Source organism: Bos grunniens, chromosome X (assembly GCF_055505025.1).
Source record: "Bos grunniens cultivar Pamir isolate PY7600 chromosome X, Bosgru_T2T1.0, whole genome shotgun sequence".
NCBI classification, from domain to species: domain Eukaryota; kingdom Metazoa; phylum Chordata; class Mammalia; order Artiodactyla; family Bovidae; genus Bos; species Bos grunniens.
In genome coordinates, this window is record NC_141194.1 from 57,736,004 (window position 1) to 57,754,959 (window position 18,956).

The 18,956-nt window shown below is 45.0% G+C and overlaps 2 protein-coding genes across 2 annotated transcripts; both read left to right on the forward strand.

The window, feature by feature from the left end:
* The first annotated feature begins 379 nt into the window (after window positions 1-379).
* On the forward strand, window positions 380-2,442 carry LOC147340492 (germ cell-less protein-like 1). The gene has a single exon (XM_086388503.1). The coding sequence runs from the start codon at window positions 509-511 to the stop codon at window positions 2,012-2,014; it is 1,506 nt and encodes a 501-aa protein (XP_086244629.1). The 5' UTR covers window positions 380-508; the 3' UTR covers window positions 2,015-2,442.
* A 12,154-nt stretch (window positions 2,443-14,596) lies between these two features.
* Window positions 14,597-18,709, forward strand: LOC147340493 (germ cell-less protein-like 1). Its single transcript, XM_086388504.1, has one exon. The coding sequence runs from the start codon at window positions 16,776-16,778 to the stop codon at window positions 18,279-18,281; it is 1,506 nt and encodes a 501-aa protein (XP_086244630.1). The 5' UTR covers window positions 14,597-16,775; the 3' UTR covers window positions 18,282-18,709.
* Window positions 18,710-18,956: the final 247 nt, after the last annotated feature.

The window sequence follows — 18,956 nt, forward strand, 5'->3', positions numbered from 1 at the left end:
AATAGAGACAAAAGCAAAGACTGGGCACACATTGCCACTTTTATCACAGAAAATGTTTTGACAGCCGCAAATGATGGGATAACCTAAGAAAATAATTACAGAAATTAAGGTGCATAGAGCACAGAGCTGGAACCAAGACGTAATTATCCAAAAACAGGAGTGATCAGTAATTATTTCAAATGGGGAAGAGGAAATGATGTTCTTAAGATTCATGGGGAAAATTCATACACAAAGTCCTCTGTTCCACCATTATCCTACGAAGGGAGCCGCAGAGAAATCATCCCTGGAGGGAAAGATACACAGAGTGGAATTCCTGGTACAGAGTGCACTTATCCTGTGATGGGGAGTGGGAGGGGTAGGGGAAAGCCTCGTGGGTGTGGCTTTGCCTGGCGTCCAAGATGACGTCACAAACATCAGCCGTATCCAACGACACCGTGGGCTGAGCTAGTGCCAGTGGCGGCTGCGTCTGGTGAGGAAGCTTGCCCTCTGTACCCCTGAGGTAAAAGCCATGGGAGCAGTAAACAGTCAGATGCCCTCGAACAGAGTGGGGCATGCCCCAGAGGAGCCAGGTGCCCCTGAGGGGGAGGAGGAGGCCGAGGAGGTAGCAGTGGCAGTGATAGAGGAAGGGGAGGAGAGCGAAGAGGCCAGACCCACCACTAGCCAAGGGCGCCACAAGCGGAAGACAGGCCCAGAAGGGCAGCTCACAAAAGCGCCTCACAGGAAGCGAGCAAAAGACAGTTTAGAGTCCGTTTATAAGACACTTTTTCTGAGAGGAGAAGGGAGTGACGTGCAGATCCGTGCCCTGGGGAAGGAGTGGAACTTGCACAAGGTCTACTTGTGCCGGTCAGGATACTTTGCTAGCATGTTCAGTGGTGCGTGGCGTGAGACAACCATGGATACTGTAGAGTTGCAGATGCCTGACGAGAACATTGATTGTGAGGCACTGCACGAGGCTTTAGGTTCCCTGTACCGAAACTCTGTGCTCATCCCACCCGGTCGAGTGGTCCCCATGCTGGCCACAGCCAGCATGCTGCAGCTGGACAAGCTGATTCAGCAGTGCGGAGAGATAATGAAGGAGACGGTCAGTGATCAGACCGTGTGCAGCTACTACTGCTCTGCTGAGAGCTACGGACTCCAGAACATCAGGGCCATGTGTCTTCAGTGGCTGCTGGACAACCTGATGACCCAGCATAGTGAGGAGTTATTGAGAGAAGTTAGCCTGGATCTCATGAAAGAGGTCATTGCCTCTTCAGAGCTCTTCGTGATGGAGGTAGAGATGGATGTGTACACGACGCTGAAAAAGTGGGTGTTCCTGCAGCTGCAGCCGACATGGAGAGGCCCCCGCAGAGACCTGCTGCCTGACGCCGACTCGTGGTTTGCCAGGTCCAGGCAGGAGTCAGAGGGCACCCCTTTCCTGGAGACCGAGCAGGGCAGAGCCTTCGTGCCAGCGTTCCAGCAGCTGCGGCTTGCCTACATGATCTGCGACCTGCCGTCAGCACGCATCATCGACCAGGATGCACTGATCCCTGCCACGTGGCTGACCCCAGTGTACAAAGAGCAGTGGCTTGCCCTCCTCCGGGCTGAGCAGACCAGAGACCTCGGGCCCGTGGATGTCTTCGTGTCCGACCTCCAGAGGACCAGCATGCGGTGCGGGGGCCAGCTCCTCAGGGATAAGCAGTGCAGCTGGCGGTGGGCAGGCTTCAACGTCGGCTGGGACTTGGTGGTGTGCTATGCCAACCGGCGCATCATTTTCAAGCGCAGCGCGCTGAACAAGTCCTGCGGTCTCGGGGTCAGCTTACTCTGGCAGAGAAAGGTCGCGTTCCGCTTGCGCCTGGCCTCCTTGGACAGGGCTGGAAGAGCCATTTTCCGGAAGGAGACAGAACTCCAGGTGCTTTCCCTGGGAAAGGATGAAGAGCTAGAGGTGGTGAATCTGGAGAACGAAGATGTGGTTTTCCCCATATATGTGACCTGTAATTTCCTGTACCTCCCCAGAGAGGGGCGTTTTCCTGAGTGAGGACTCCTGAAAACAAAATCTCAGAGAGGTGAGCAGCTCTTTTCCTGGGGTCAGGGACGACCAGCTTTGTCCAGATGCCAGCTCCTTCTGCGGGACCAACCGGACTTGCCCACCTCTGGTGGCCCACCTCTGTCAGAGTCTTTGTTGAACTGTAGCTCATAATACTTGAGATTGTTTACCTGAGCCTATGAAGAGGAGAAATTTTAAAGCCCTGCTCCCCCAACACCTTTAGACCTCATTTGTGCTGTTAAAGTGGCAACCTGTCCTCCTGGTTTACCATCCATCAATGCCCCCTCCCATCATTTCTGCAAAGTCAAAGACCAGTTGACTTTAGAGAGAACCTGTGAACCTACCTACTCTACTACTGTTGGGGAAACTCTTTTAAAATATGCATTTCCTTTAGCTTGATTAAAGGAATGTTAAAGAAACCGTTTGGTTTCTCTTTCAGTTCGCGTGTTTAGAGCCACTCTGCCCCACTCATTACCACTACTACCGCTAGCTTCCTTTGGATTGCTTCCCTTTCCCCATTCCCTGCCACTGAGCGTGTAGTACTTGGTTCCCATGATCTCTCACTCTGTGAACGCACCCAGGCTACACTGATGATCTTCTCTTTATTGGTTGTTCCTCAACATTCTTAGGTTAGTTGACTTCATATCGTATCTTGATGTTACTTTGGCTTTATTTTGACTTTCCTAGCATTTTAACCCTAGAAAGACGCCTCAAATCTTATACAACCCTATATTGGGGGTGGAGTGGAAGGCGGCAGATTGATGCTATGAGGACATCTGGGTACTAGACAGACTTTTTCTGTGGCATACAGCCATGAATTATTTATGCACCAGAATGCACTCTCTAAGCACGCTGATGGCCTTTGCCCTTCAGAAACATTTGACGTTGGAATTGTACGTGGAAAGACTCTTTCCCGCTTAAAAACAGGTCTGGTAACCTCTGGAAAGGAACGCTTTTGAATTATAATGGGAATTATTTGGCATCTGGAAGTGGCATCACGAGAAGTCCACACTAGTAATCAAAAGGGTAAGATAAAAAGTGTTTTTGTCACAAAAGGAGAAGCACACTAGTCACGATTTGAATTTGTTAGTTTCTGATTACTGTTAACTTACAAATTGTCACCATCCCATTCCCTCCATTGAGTCATTTTGAGGTCAAAGAATGGAAAACTCTATTTAAGAATCCATATAAATAATAAATACATGCTTGGAAAGAGTGTGATAAATTAATACAAGATGAACAAATTAAAAAAATAGTATACTCTATTGGTGTTTGGCAGATTCATGTTGATGTATGGCAAAACCAATACAATATTGTAAAGTAATTAGCCTCCAATTAAAATAAATAAATGTACATTTAAATTAAAAAAAAAAAAAACAGTCACCAGATTTAAGGCTTTACTTAGTTGAAATCAGAATTTTCCTTACTGGTGGTTTATGTTTCTCTTCCCAATTAGATTTTATCCATTGTCATTCAGTGAACAAATTACTTTTGACTTTATCCATTCATTCATTCCTTTTACTCTTTAAGGAGATTTGAAAGGCTTCCTTATCCCAAACCCACATACTAGTATTAGAGTAATATTTACGTGACAGTTACTTATATGAAATGGTTCAACCAGGAAGCTGCTGTTGCATCCTTCGATGTTTGCCCTTAATTTTGCAGCCCCCTACCCTTTCTCGTGTTCCCTTATATTCCATATACCTAACCAACTACAAACAATAGACTTCATTTTATTTGTGTTTAAAAATAACTGGGGAGAAGAGTAAGTCATGATTCAGTTGAAACGTAAAAATTATTGTTATTTTTTTTTTTTCGGTAAGAATTTCACTTTCTTTATATAAACTCTCTAAGCAATTTGAAATCACTTTTTCTTGAGCTGAATGCCAAGATGCCATTTCATCTAAACAGAGGTATCGTCAGTTGGGAAATTCAGAGACTACTTAGCTACAAGTGTACCTTGACTGAAAGATCTGCTTTTGTTTTCCTACCCAACGAGCTTTAAATCCTTAAATTGCTTGTTGCCGCTTACAATAGAAAGATGTTCAATAATGTACAAAGAGTGACAGCTGAAATACACTCATTTAAACATTTAAACTCTCACAAACCCTGACTGTTGCCATTTGCCAGTTTGGGCAATTTATCCAATACCTGTCTCTATTTTTTCTCTTTTTTTTTTTCTTTTCTTTTTGACTGCTCAGGATGAGGAAGAAACCTTTTCCCATGTTGATACTCATTTTGTTAGCCTCTTCGTAAGGCATGGGGAAATGGGGAGGCAGGGCGAAGTACAGTCATGGTAACGCTATAGGAAACCATCAAGCTAAATAACAGCAAAGTAAACGCCACACTAAAGGAGATGTACCCCTATGGGATACCACGTGGTCCTTGACAATGATGAGGATTTATCCCTGTCTCTGTTTTTCCCTCTCTGTATGTCTGCCGCTCTCTCTGTCATCCCCTATCTCTGTCTCCATGATGTCTGTCTGCATCCCTGTCTAATTTCTATCTACCTCTGTCTTTGTCTTCCTCAGTCTCTGTCTCAGACTGCCTATCTTCGTCACTCTCTGTCTCTGTCTTACTGTCCGTATCTTTCTGTTTCTCTCTGTTTCTGACAATCTGTTTGTGTCTGGGTCTCTATGTTTCTGTCTCTGTCTCTGTATTTCTCCAGTGCTTCTGTATCCGTCTGTATCTGCATCTCTCTGTGTCTCTTTCTCCATCCGTCTGTCTTTGTCTTTCCCTTTCTGTCCCGATCTGTCTCTGTCTTTCTCCCCACCCCCAACCTTGTTTCTCTCTGACTCTCTCTCTCCCCATCACTATCTCTATGTCTGTTGGCTCTCTTTCAGTGTGCGTCTGTCTTTCTCTGTCTCTCGGTCTGTCTGTCTCTGTCTTTCTATCTGTGTCAATCAGCCTCTGCCTGTCTCCCTGTCTCTGTCTGCAACCATCATTCTTTGCCTTAGTTTGAATGGGTGTCTGTTTGTCCCTGTCTGTGCCTGGCTTCCTCTGCCTCCCTGTCTCTGTCTCCATCTATTTCTACCTGTCTCTGTCTGCCCCTTTCTGTGTATGCCTTTCTACCTGTCTCTTTTGGGGGAGGAGGTACAATTTCTGAGTCTGTCCATCTGTTGGGCTTTCTCAGCCTGCCTGACCAGCTATCTCTGTTTTTCTGTCAGGCTGTCCTGTCTCTGGCTGTTTCTACATCTGGTTCTGTTGCATCTTTTGATAGTCCATCTCTGCTTCTGCCTGTCTTAAGGAGACAGGAATGAAATGTTATTACAATTCGGTAGACAAACCCTCTTCTGTCATCTTCCCTTCCAGTGGTGTCCTAGAGATAGATGCTGTAAGAAGATAAAGCTTAGCATTCGTGTTCAAAGACACAAGAGACTTAAATAAACAATGACTTATGAAGGAGAAAGCAGTGCCCCAGGGATGGAAGTGGGATGGACACAGACAGCAGACCAGTGTAAATTATGCTACTGTGGAAAGGGTCTATATATAAACAGCACAAAGATGACACTGAAATTTCGATGAAAGATAAATCATGTGCTGGAAAAAGAAAACCATCTTTTTAAGAGGAAAATAAAAAGAAGAGGGAGTGTCCAGCCACAAGGTCTACAGGAAGGTACTTGCCAAGTCTCAGCCACAGAATTTGGACATGAAACTGCCTGGTGAGAGTTAAAATAGCAAAATTCACCTATTTTATATAAGCACATCACATCAGTTTAATCATGCGATTAAACTTAAACTTTTGAATTGGGGTCAGCAAACACACACACACACGCACACGCACACACACACACACGGAAATAAGTGGATTGAAGCAGAATCCAAGGTTTTTATGTCATCACCTGTTCAGCTAGTAACATGACTTCTAAGACATTCATACACACACACACACATTTATATTTTATGAGCCCTCATGAGGTTCCACCCTTTCCTTGTCCACTCAGCTACCTGGGCCTTGATGCCCTTCCCTTTATTCAAGATAAATCTCTTGAAAGGGGTGTGTCATCTGCCCCCTGTTCTAAGGTTTACTTGCTTGACTCCAGGCACCATCTATATGTCATAGACTCTCAAATTCATAGCCCATGCACAGACCTCTTCTTTGAATCCAGACCTATAGCCAGCAGTCTGCCCCACCACTTGGAAATCTCAAAGGTGGTGCGATCTACAAAGGAACAAAATAGAACGTATAGTCCAGGCAACCAATTTTAATCTAAATGTAGATTCCTTCCTCATTTGAGTAAATAAATAGAAAGACACTGATGCTGGTAAGGAGAAAATAACCAGGATGTTAGCTGAAACTTATACTTCTTCAAGTGCTTGTGTTTCAGAAGTAAAATTTGTCTATTCATGACATTCTAAAGAAAGGTGGCAATTTTTTTTTTCTAGTAGTAAGAGAATTGAAATTTACCTCATTTATTTAGACAATAGCCAATTGATATATGAACAGTCTTCGGGAATGATTTGTTCTAACAGTGCAGATGAAAGTTTGGTTTAGTCTGTGAACACGTTTTCATAGCATGTCAGTTGCTATGATTAGATTCTGAGATCAGACACCAAAGGATAAATTTCACTCCACATGGTAGCAAACTTCAACTATCAAACTTGGTTTAAAGACTAGCAGGGTAATAAGATGCAGTGGAAGGAACAAAAACTATCTGGGCAGATTCAAGGTAAGATTTGAATACCCAAAAGATCCTTAATTCTCTGAGCAGTATTCATCACATAAACACACTGCATTACATTGGTGATGTCTGTCAATTATTTTAAAAAATAAAAATAGTACATGGTGATGGCAAAAATAGGAATCTACAAGCAGCTGATGGTTTTGATTAGCGTGTTTGCTGTGCATGGGATTTTATGAAGAGTGGTGACTCTAAGTGAATTAAAATCATCCAAGCGGTCACGAAGAGCATGTTTTGGGTGAAGGCAAGTGGCTGAGTATGGTCCACCACAGGTGAGGAGACTTGCTGTAGAGGTATATTCTTAAAGATGGTAGCCCCTAGTCGTATGTGATTATTTAAATTGATTAAAATTAAATAAAATGGAAAATTCAGTCTCTCAGTCTCACTCGCAGCATTTGAAGTGCTCGATGGCTACATGTAAACCCGTGGCTACTATACTGTGCGCAGCGCAGATATGGAACATCTCTATCAGCGCAGAGAATTCTGTGAGATAGTGCTGTTCTATAATCAGTCATTCCAAGTAAAATTTACATTTCTTTCTGCTTCTGAATACATAGGTCGCCTGGATAACCTATGTGGGGGTGGGTGATGTTTGTGGGGATGGGGAGGAGTTAGAAAAACGGACATACAGAATGGTCACATTTGGATTTACAGGGTCTCATCAGGGTCTTATTTGTCTCACTGTGCTTACTGAGATGTTATGGAGGCTGGGGACAGGGCTTGAGGAAGGTTGGCAGCCACCCAAAGGAACCGTTTGTTCTGGAACCCTGTGCTTTGGAATGTGAAGAATTTGGGTCTAATCTTCTGTGGCCCATACAGCATCTGACCTGGTGGTCAGGCCATCATCTCAAACTCATTGTCCAAAACTCAACCTTTGCTTTCTTTCTCCCATTCCACGATCATGAATATCTATTTTCAATATATTTTATGGTTGGTCTTTTACTGTTCATATTGTTAATATCTCCACCAGTATACTAGCCCTCTTCTCAGTCGCTAGGCCTTGAAATCGCTGGTTGAAAGGATACAAAATAAATGTCTTTGTAAACTGAAACTTACATTAGAAATAATAGCATGTGGGGTTATTGTAAATACATTTAGATACAAATACGTAAATACATAAATCAAATACATTTGAGTCTTCTGCTTTGCTTTGCCATCAGGTTTAACGTGATATGATATTTCGATGCCTCCCAGCTTAAGACCAGCAGGAACACATTTGTAGTTGAACAATTTGAGTTTATTATTCTTTGCAGTGAAGGAGAACATACACAGTGAAGGAACTGTGGGCCACACAAGTACGTGGGTGATAGAAAAGGGATGTTAAGAGATTTGGGCTTGGGACTTCCCTGCTGGTCCGGTGGATGAGCCTTTGCCTTCCAAAGTAGGTGGTGTGGGTTCGCTCCCTGGTTGGGGAAACTAAGGTCCCACATGTCTTGTGGCCAAAAACCAAAACATAAAAGAAAACAAACAAACAAACAAACAAAAAAAAAAACAGAAGCAATATGGTAACAAATTGAATAAAGACTAAATAAAGGGACCACCTCAAAAAAAAATTAAAGAAAAAAAGAGGTGGGCTTGTTTTAGGTGATTTGGGTGAATTTTTAAAGAAGCAGAGCTCTGATCTGGATTGGATACTGTCAGAAAGACAGGGAATTCCTATGACAGTATCTTAATAAACCTTTTCTATAGAGAGAATAGATTAGAGTGAGGTTAAAGCTACAATTGCTGAAAACAAGCAAAGAAACAAAGCAAAGGGGGAAACAAAACCCCCAAACTAGCAGTCACTCATACTAGCTAGGAGAGGGATATACGGTGATTTGTACAGTGATTTTGCTTTTGTCTGTGCTAAGGAACAAAAAAATCATGAAGTGGCCTTTGTTTTGTCTCACTTTATCATGATCTCAGAGTGCCAAGATCTCATGATCTCACCTGAAGTTGGCATTCCCTGAGATTTTTTTCAATGTCTAATGGGAGAATAACATGTCCTAGCCTGGATGTCAAGAGATACTTTTTAGTACCCCCTTCTGGCCACAAGCCATTAACCCATGTTATCTAGATTATCAACATTGCTCTGATTTTGATGATCAGGAATTTGTTTAGAGAATGTAGTCTGTAGTAGGACATGGATTGGTCTCTCCTGCTCCTTTTGCAGTAGAATGCATCATTGAATACTCTGGTGTGACACGGGCTGTGCAATAGCATTTAAGACTCCAGACAGGATGCATTGGCCAACTGCAAAACAAGTAATCAAACGAAACACAATGATTATTAGTCCTTGAAACAGGACTTGAAGTCAAGGGCTTGGATTATAAAAACCAGGCAATGAATCCAGCTGGGTTCACCTTTGAGCACCACATGACTTTTGTTAGAATCAAAGACAAGTTTTGGACCACCCTTGCTAGTTATGATTTTCCGTAATGTGAGAATAGCAAGTCACAAAGCCTATATGAATAGGGAGTCAGTTATTCTTCGTGTGTGTGTGTGTGTGTGAGAGAGAGAGAGAGAGAGAGTCGCTCAGTCATGTCTGACTCTTTGCAACCCCATGGACTATAGCCCAGGAGGCTCCTCTGTCCATGGTATTCTTCAGGCAAGAATACTGGAGTGGGTTGCCATTCCCTTCTCCAGGGGATCTTCCCGACCCAGGGACCGAACCCGGGTCTCCTGCATTGCAGGCAGATTCTTTACCATCTGAGCCACCAGAGAAGCCCTTCCTGGTGAGTTTTTAAAAGAAATTGGTTTGACTGTTACTGGATAATCCCCTCTCTCTAACCCCTCCCCCCTCCCCCACCCGTTTCTGGGAAACAAGATCTGCTGGAATGTGTAGTTTAACATATCACGGAGTCTCAACAATTATCCTGAACACACAAGATAAGTTAGCGTATGCCATATGGGTGTTATATAAGATGTTACATAACAAATAGTACCTCATTGTGGCACGGCCTCTATCAGGAGAATAAGCATCATTTGTTACAACTAGAGACAGCCGATTTTGTGTTCCTCAAGGTAAGTGATGTATTTAGCAGAACTTCCCTCGTGTGGCTCAGCTGGTAAAGAATCCACGTGCGGTGGAGGAGACCTGGGTTCGATCCCTGGGTTGGGAAGATCCCCTAGAGAAGGGAAAGGCTACCCTGTCCAGTATTCTGGCCTGGAGAATTCCACGGACTGTATAGTCCATGGGGTCGCAAACAGTCGAACACGACTGAGTGACTTTCACTTTCAACCAGTTTCACAAAGCAGGCTGACTATCATGAACAAATGGAATATCTTGAGCAAATTTGACTCTCAGGGTCAGGGTGGCTCCAATAATGGAGCCTACTCTTGATTGAGTGGGACTCACCGACAGGGCGCAGGAATGGCCGAGAGGAGCTACCCCGCGTCTCAGGTAAGGGGCGGTGGCCGGGAAGAGAAATCCCAAGCCCGAGGCCAGGGGCGGCGGCTGGGAGGACCGACCCCACATCCAAGGAGCTGTGGCTGCCTGGGCGCAGGAGGCCTAGAGGAGCTATCCCACGTTGAAGGTCAGGAAGGGCGGCGGTGAGGAGATACCCCTCGTCCAAGGTAAGGAACGGCGGCTGGGCTTTGCTGGAGCAGCCGTGAAGAGATAACCCACACCCAAGGTAAGAGAAGCCCAAGTAAGACGGTAGGTGGTGCAAGAGGGCATCAGAGGGCAGACACACTGAAACTGTACTCACAGAAAACTAGTCAATCTAATCACACTAGGACAACAGCCTTGTCTAACTCAATGAAACTAAGCCATGCCCATGGGACAACCCAAGATGGGTGGGTCATGGTGGAGAGGTCTGACAGAATGTGGTCCACTGGAGAAGGGAATGGCAAACCACTTCAGTATTCTTGCCTTGACAACCCCATGAGCAGTATGAAAAGGCAAAAGGAGAGGATACTGAAAGAGGAACTCCCCAGGTCAGTAGGTGCCCAATATGCTACTGGAGATCAGTGGAGAAATAACTCCAGAAAGAATGAAGGAATGGAGCCAAAGCAAAAACAATACCCAGCTGTGGATGTGACTGGTGATAGAAGCAAGGTCCGATGCTGTAAAGAGCAATATTGCATAGGAACCTGGAATGTCAGGTCCATGAATCAAGGCAAATTGGACGTAGTCAAACAAGAGATGGCAAGAGTGAATGTCGACATTCTTGGAATCAGCGAACTCAAATGGACTGGAATGGGTGAATTTAACTCAGGTGACCATTATATCTACTACTGTGGGCAGGAATCCCTCAGAAGAAATGGAGTAGCCGTCATGGTCAACAAAAGAGTCTGAAATGCAGTACTTGGATGCAATCTCAAAAACGACAGAATGATCTCTGTTCGTTTCCAAGGCAAACCATTCAATATCTCAGTAATCCAAGTCTATGGCCCAACCAGTAAGGCTGAAGAAGCTGAAGTTGAACGGTTCTATGAAGACCTACCAGGCCTTTTAGAACTAACACCCAAAAAAGATGTCCTTTTCATTATAGGGGACTGAATGCAAAAGTAGGAAATCAAGAAACACCTGGAGTAACAGGCAAATTTGGCCTTGGAATACGGAATGAAGCAAGACAAAGACTAATAGAGTTTTGCCAAGAAAATGCACTGGTCATAACAAATACCCTCTTCCAATAACACAAGAGAAGACTCTACACATGGACATCAACAGATGGTCCACACCAAAATCAGACTGATTATATTCTTTGCAGCCAAAGATGGAGAAGCTCTACACAGTCAGCAAAAACAAGACCAGGAGCTGACTGTGGCTCAGATCATGAACTCCTTATTGCCAAAATCAGACTTTAATTGAAGAAAGTAGGGAAAACCTCTAGACCATTCAGGTATGACCTAAATCAAATCCCTTATGATTATACAGTGGAAGTGAGAAACAGATTTAAGGGCCTAGATCTGATAGATAAGAATGCCTGATGAACTATGGAATGAGGTTCGTGACATTGTACAGGAGACAGGGATCAAACCATCCCCATGGAAAAGAAATGCAAAAAAGCAAAATGGCTGTCTGGGGAGGCCTTACAAATAGCTGTGAAAAGAAGAGAAGGGAAAAGCAAAGGAGAAAAGGAAGGATATAAGCATCTGAATGCAGAGTTCCAAAGAACAGCAAGAAGAGATAAGAAAGCCTTCCTCAGCGATCAATGCAAAGAAATAGAGGAAAACAACAGAATGGGAAAGAGTAGAGATCTCTTCAAGAAAACAAGAGATACCAAGGGAACATTTCATGCAAAGATGGGCTCGAGAAAGGACAGAAATGGTATGGGCCTAACAGAAGCAGAAGATATTCAGGAGAGGTGGCAAGTACACACGGAAGAACTGTACAAAAAAGATCTTCACGAGCCAGATAATCACGATGGTGTGATCACTGACCTAGAGCCAGACATCCTGGAATGTGAAGCCAAGTGGGCCTTAGAAAGCATCACTACGAACAAAGCTAGTGGAGGTGATGGAACTCCAGTGGAGCTATCTCAAATCCTGAAAGATGATGCTGTGAAAGTGCTGGGCTCAATATGCCAGCAGATTTGGAAACTCAGCAGTGGCCACAGGACTGGAAAAGGTCAGTTTTCATTCCAATCCCAAAGAAAGACAATGCCAAAGAATGCTCAAACTACCACACAAGTGCACTCATCTCACATGCTAGTAAAGTAATGCTCAACACTCTCCAAGCCAGGCTTCAGCAATACGTAAACCGTGAACTTCCAGATGTTCAAGCTGGTTTTAGAAAAGGCAGAGGAACCAGAGATCAAATTGCCAACATCCGCTGGATCATGGAAAAAGCAAGAGAGTTCCAGAAAAACATCTATTTCTGCTTTATTGACTATGCCAAAGCCTTTGACTGTGTGGATCACAATAAACTGTGGAAAATTCTGAAAGAGATGGGAATAGCAGACCACCTGACCTGCCTCTGGAGAAATCTGTATGCAGGTCAGGAAGCAACAGTTCGAACTGGACATGGAACAACAGACTGGTTCCAAAGATGAAAAGGAGTACGTCAAGGCTGTTTATTGCCACCCTGCTTATTTACCTTCTATGCAGAGTACATCATGAGAAACGCTGGACTGGAAGAACACAAGCTGGAATCAAGATTGCCGGGAGAAATATCAATAACCTCAGATATGTAGATGACACCACCCTTATGGCAGACAGTGAAGAGGAACTAAAAAGCCTCTTGATGAAAGAGAAAGTGGAGAGTGAAAAAGTTGGCTTAAAGCTCAACATTCAGAAAACGAAGATCATGGCGTCCAGTCCCATCGCTTCATGGGAAATCGATGGGGAAACAGTGGAACAGTGTCAGACTTTATCTTTTTGGGCTCGAAAATCACTGCAGATGGTGACTGAAGCCATGAAACTAAAAGACGCTTGCTCCTTGACAGGAAAGCTATGACCAACCTAGATAGCAGATTCAAAAGCAGAGATACTACTTTGCCAACAGAGGTTCGTCTAGTCAAGGCTATAGTTTTTCCTGTGGTCATGTATGGATGTGAGAGTTGGACTGTGAAGAAGGCTGAGTGCCGAAGAATTGATGCTTTTGAACTGTGGTGTTGGAGAAGCCTCTTGAGAGTCCCTTGGACTGCAAGGAGATCCAACCAGTCCATTCTGAAGGAGATCAGCCCTGGGATTTCTTTGGAAGGAATGATGCTAAAGCTGAAACTCCAGTACTTTGGCCACCTCATGCGAAGAGTTGACTCATTGGAAAAGACTCTGAGGCTGGGAGGGATTGGGGGCAGGAGGAGAAGGGGACGACAGAGGATGAGATGGCTGGATGGCATCACTGACTCGATGGACGTGAGTCTGGGTGAACTCCGGGAGTTGGTGATGGACAGGGAGGCCTGGCGTGCTGCGATTCGTGGGGTTGCAAAGAGTTGGACACGACTGAGCGATTGATCTGATCTGATCTGATCTGAAAGTCATTTAGCAAACGAAATCAGATGACATGGATATGTCACTGGGCTATACTTAATAGAAGTTCTTGATTGAAGTTCTTCCTGATGATTCTACTATTACTTCTAACGATATTGTTTTCTATACTGCCTGCTTCAAGAAGTGTTGTTCCTTACATTATCAAGTGTGTGACTGAGCCACTGATATAATGATGGTGTGCAGCTCCATATGAAATCCATAAGTATAATGGTGTGACTCTGTATATAAGAAGCAACAAGACAGAATATTTTCCTGGACCAAGAGACTAGTAAGACAGGTGTGGTCCAGAGACTTTTGTTACTCACAGGGCCTAGTCCAGTAATAACACACTGAGTGGCCTATCAGTGAGATCTTTGGCAGACCTGCGAATGAACCCTCCCAGCACCATGGAACAAGATGGTAATGAAATGCTCTGCAAACCATGGTCAAACTCATGGCCATAAAAGGGCCCTGCTCTGGCAACTGGCACTTGCTATCTGCCTCTACAAAGATTAACTCATGGACACTACAGCTGCTGACCTTCAACGTCCCCTGAAAGGAGTTCAGGGTGAAAATCAGAAATTAGGCACTCGCTCTGTGTTCTGGAAAAATGGACAAAACAGGCCTTTGGATAGTTAGAGATTTTCAGGTAAAGATTTTCTTGAGCCCAAATTCTTGTATCTTCTCATACCTAGAAAAGCACCTAAATTGTTAATGGGGACAACTATTTTGGCTTTTACAGTAATACCACAGTAAGAAGCCAAGGCCTACCTGGACAAACTTTGACAACTGGCTACCTCAAGCACCTGTCTACGCTGGGTTATAGACTCATTCACCTGAAAAGAAATTATAAGATTTATTTTGTCTGTTAAATTTCAGGTTTTCATTCTTTCAACTACTTCTAACTGGGTTTTTTATACCTACATTCAAAATGTATATGAATATGCCAGATGGCTCCATTCTTATAAATAGGGCAGCCCAAGTGTTGACTCTATCCAGACCAGGATCAAAGTTACTATCAAATGTAACCTGATTCTTGCAGGTTATTCTTGGACTGCTGATTACAGTAATTCATCTACTGATATTTGGTCTCTGCCTTTTAATCTACTTATCTAGTTTGTTCTTTCTAAAGGATACAATGGCTTCCCAGACAAAGTAACAGTGATGCAGAGATTCTGGCCACTCTTCAAAATGGACTCCCCTGATGTTCCACCATGGTTACAGATACAATCTTGGTTTACAAGCTCTCCTTTGTGAAAAACTATCTTGACTACAATCATTGTAATCATTCTGTTTTTTGCTGTTTGCTCCTTACATATATAACTGTGTATTTACTACTTGGGGCCCTTGGATCAGAAACCCTAAGTAAAAGGGTAAGGAGAATATGTTGCTTCAACCACTTAGGGTCAGTGCCCCTCACCTGCAGGAAGCAGTTACTGACAGATTTCTCTGCCCCTTTCCCCTCAGCAACAATATTCTCCTAAAATAAAAAGGGGGAAATGAGAGAGTTAACTTAGGCAGGTTGATAAGGAGTCAAAGCCTAAGGCCCCTTTAAGGAGGAGATAAACATTCTTTCTTTTTCACATTCTTTGCTATAGATATGTAGGCCTCGTAGGCAGCAGTATCTCTTATTCAAGGACATGTCTTTTTTTTTTTTTTTTTAAGCTTTGGATATATGTTATGGGAGAAGGTCTGGGTAAAAACTTCCACAGCTGTAGCTCTGGGTTAACCTGTTCCTTCTGGCTAATCTCGTGCTGATGTCATCCCAGGAGGTATGTTACAGGAAAGGGTCTGGAAAAATTCTCGAAGTCTTGAGGTATCTTTTATCTAGTCTCAGCAGCTAGTTGAGAAGTGTATAACGCCTTGCTTAAAGTAGTGAGGTGGGTTCTCTCCTGCTCCCTTCTGACGTCTATGTCTGAAGCTTTTTCTGTCACTTTCACTTTAGATAAAATCTACACAATGCTCCAAGTGACTGAGACTGTCTTTGGTCCCGAGTTAAATCTTCTCCTTCGGAGACCATGAATCTGGCGGCACTGTTCACCATTCACCATTAGCTGTCACAACTCTAGAGTCAGTATTCATGTTTGTCTCATGCCAAGCACCACTCAACCTGAAGCATTATATAGACCTTCTTATCAACTTTCTATAGCCATCTAACAGAGAATATTTAAAATGTGATTTAAGGTTATCCTGTCCTATTCAAAGTGTGTAAACATTCTACTCACATGATTTGAATAGGGCAGAATCTTTGCGACCCCATGGACACTAGTTTGCAAGTCTCTGCTATTCATGGAATTTTTCAGGCATGAATACTGGAGTGGGTTGTCGTTTCCTCCTCGAGGAAGTCTTCCCAACCCATGCCTCATGCGTCTCCTGCATTGGCAGGTGGATTGTTTACCACTGGGAATGTTTGGGAAGCCCCAAACATTCTACTCAGGCAAGGTCAAATGACCTGAGAGACTTACCGTTTTCAAAGTTTTTTCCCTTGCATTGTACTTTCCTTGTCATTGAAAGGTCCACACTCTCTCTACACCGTATACTTTGTTTAGCATATAACACTTGTCAGTATTTAATATTATTAATTTCCTCAAAAATCAAACTCCATCTCATTCATTCCTCATTTCTTTCAGTGTTTAAGTTTGTTACATGCTTAGCTGGTGTCTAAAATAGAGACAAAAGCAAAGACTGGGCACACATTGCCACTTTTATCACAGAAAATGTTTTGACAGCCGCAAATGATGGGATAACCTAAGAAAATAATTACAGAAATTAAGGTGCATAGAGCACAGAGCTGGAACCAAGACGTAATTATCCAAAAACAGGAGTGATCAGTAATTATTTCAAATGGGGAAGAGGAAATGATGTTCTTAAGATTCATGGGGAAAATTCATACACAAAGTCCTCTGTTCCACCATTATCCTACGAAGGGAGCCGCAGAGAAATCATCCCTGGAGGGAAAGATACACAGAGTGGAATTCCTGGTACAGAGTGCACTTATCCTGTGATGGGGAGTGGGAGGGGTAGGGGAAAGCCTCGTGGGTGTGGCTTTGCGTGGCGTCCAAGATGACGTCACAAACATCAGCCGTATCCAACGACACCGTGGGCTGAGCTAGTGCCAGTGGCGGCTGCGTCTGGTGAGGAAGCTTGCCCTCTGTACCCCTGAGGTAAAAGCCATGGGAGCAGTAAACAGTCAGATGCCCTCGAACAGAGTGGGGCATGCCCCAGAGGAGCCAGGTGCCCCTGAGGGGGAGGAGGAGGCCGAGGAGGTAGCAGTGGCAGTGATAGAGGAAGGGGAGGAGAGCGAAGAGGCCAGACCCACCACTAGCCAAGGGCGCCACAAGCGGAAGACAGGCCCAGAAGGGCAGCTCACAAAAGCGCCTCACAGGAAGCGAGCAAAAGACAGTTTAGAGTCCGTTTATAAGACACTTTTTCTGAGAGGAGAAGGGAGTGACGTGCAGATCCGTGCCCTGGGGAAGGAGTGGAACTTGCACAAGGTCTACTTGTGCCGGTCAGGATACTTTGCTAGCATGTTCAGTGGTGCGTGGCGTGAGACAACCATGGATACTGTAGAGTTGCAGATGCCTGACGAGAACATTGATTGTGAGGCACTGCACGAGGCTTTAGGTTCCCTGTACCGAAACTCTGTGCTCATCCCACCCGGTCGAGTGGTCCCCATGCTGGCCACAGCCAGCATGCTGCAGCTGGACAAGCTGATTCAGCAGTGCGGAGAGATAATGAAGGAGACGGTCAGTGATCAGACCGTGTGCAGCTACTACTGCTCTGCTGAGAGCTACGGACTCCAGAACATCAGGGCCATGTGTCTTCAGTGGCTGCTGGACAACCTGATGACCCAGCATAGTGAGGAGTTATTGAGAGAAGTTAGCCTGGATCTCATGAAAGAGGTCATTGCCTCTTCAGAGCTCTTCGTGATGGAGGTAGAGATGGATGTGTACACGACGCTGAAAAAGTGGGTGTTCCTGCAGCTGCAGCCGACATGGAGAGGCCCCCGCAGAGACCTGCTGCCTGACGCCGACTCGTGGTTTGCCAGGTCCAGGCAGGAGTCAGAGGGCACCCCTTTCCTGGAGACCGAGCAGGGCAGAGCCTTCGTGCCAGCGTTCCAGCAGCTGCGGCTTGCCTACATGATCTGCGACCTGCCGTCAGCACGCATCATCGACCAGGATGCACTGATCCCTGCCACGTGGCTGACCCCAGTGTACAAAGAGCAGTGGCTTGCCCTCCTCCGGGCTGAGCAGACCAGAGACCTCGGGCCCGTGGATGTCTTCGTGTCCGACCTCCAGAGGACCAGCATGCGGTGCGGGGGCCAGCTCCTCAGGGATAAGCAGTGCAGCTGGCGGTGGGCAGGCTTCAACGTCGGCTGGGACTTGGTGGTGTGCTATGCCAACCGGCGCATCATTTTCAAGCGCAGCGCGCTGAACAAGTCCTGCGGTCTCGGGGTCAGCTTACTCTGGCAGAGAAAGGTCGCGTTCCGCTTGCGCCTGGCCTCCTTGGACAGGGCTGGAAGAGCCATTTTCCGGAAGGAGACAGAACTCCAGGTGCTTTCCCTGGGAAAGGATGAAGAGCTAGAGGTGGTGAATCTGGAGAACGAAGATGTGGTTTTCCCCATATATGTGACCTGTAATTTCCTGTACCTCCCCAGAGAGGGGCGTTTTCCTGAGTGAGGACTCCTGAAAACAAAATCTCAGAGAGGTGAGCAGCTCTTTTCCTGGGGTCAGGGACGACCAGCTTTGTCCAGATGCCAGCTCCTTCTGCGGGACCAACCGGACTTGCCCACCTCTGGTGGCCCACCTCTGTCAGAGTCTTTGTTGAACTGTAGCTCATAATACTTGAGATTGTTTACCTGAGCCTATGAAGAGGAGAAATTTTAAAGCCCTGCTCCCCCAACACCTTTAGACCTCATTTGTGCTGTTAAAGTGGCAACCTGTCCTCCTGGTTTACCATCCATCAATGCCCCCTCCCATCATTTCTGCAAAGTCAAAGACCAGTTGACTTTAGAGAGAACCTGTGAACCTACCTACTCTACTACTGTTGGGGAAACTCTTTTAAAATATGCATTTCCTTTAGCTTGATTAAAGGAATGTTAAAGAAACCGTTTGGTTTCTCTTTCAGTTCGCGTGTTTAGAGCCACTCTGCCCCACTCATTACCACTACTACCGCTAGCTTCCTTTGGATTGCTTCCCTTTCCCCATTCCCTGCCACTGAGCGTGTAGTACTTGGTTCCCATGATCTCTCACTCTGTGAACGCACCCAGGCTACACTGATGATCTTCTCTTTATTGGTTGTTCCTCAACATTCTTAGGTTAGTTGACTTCATATCGTATCTTGATGTTACTTTG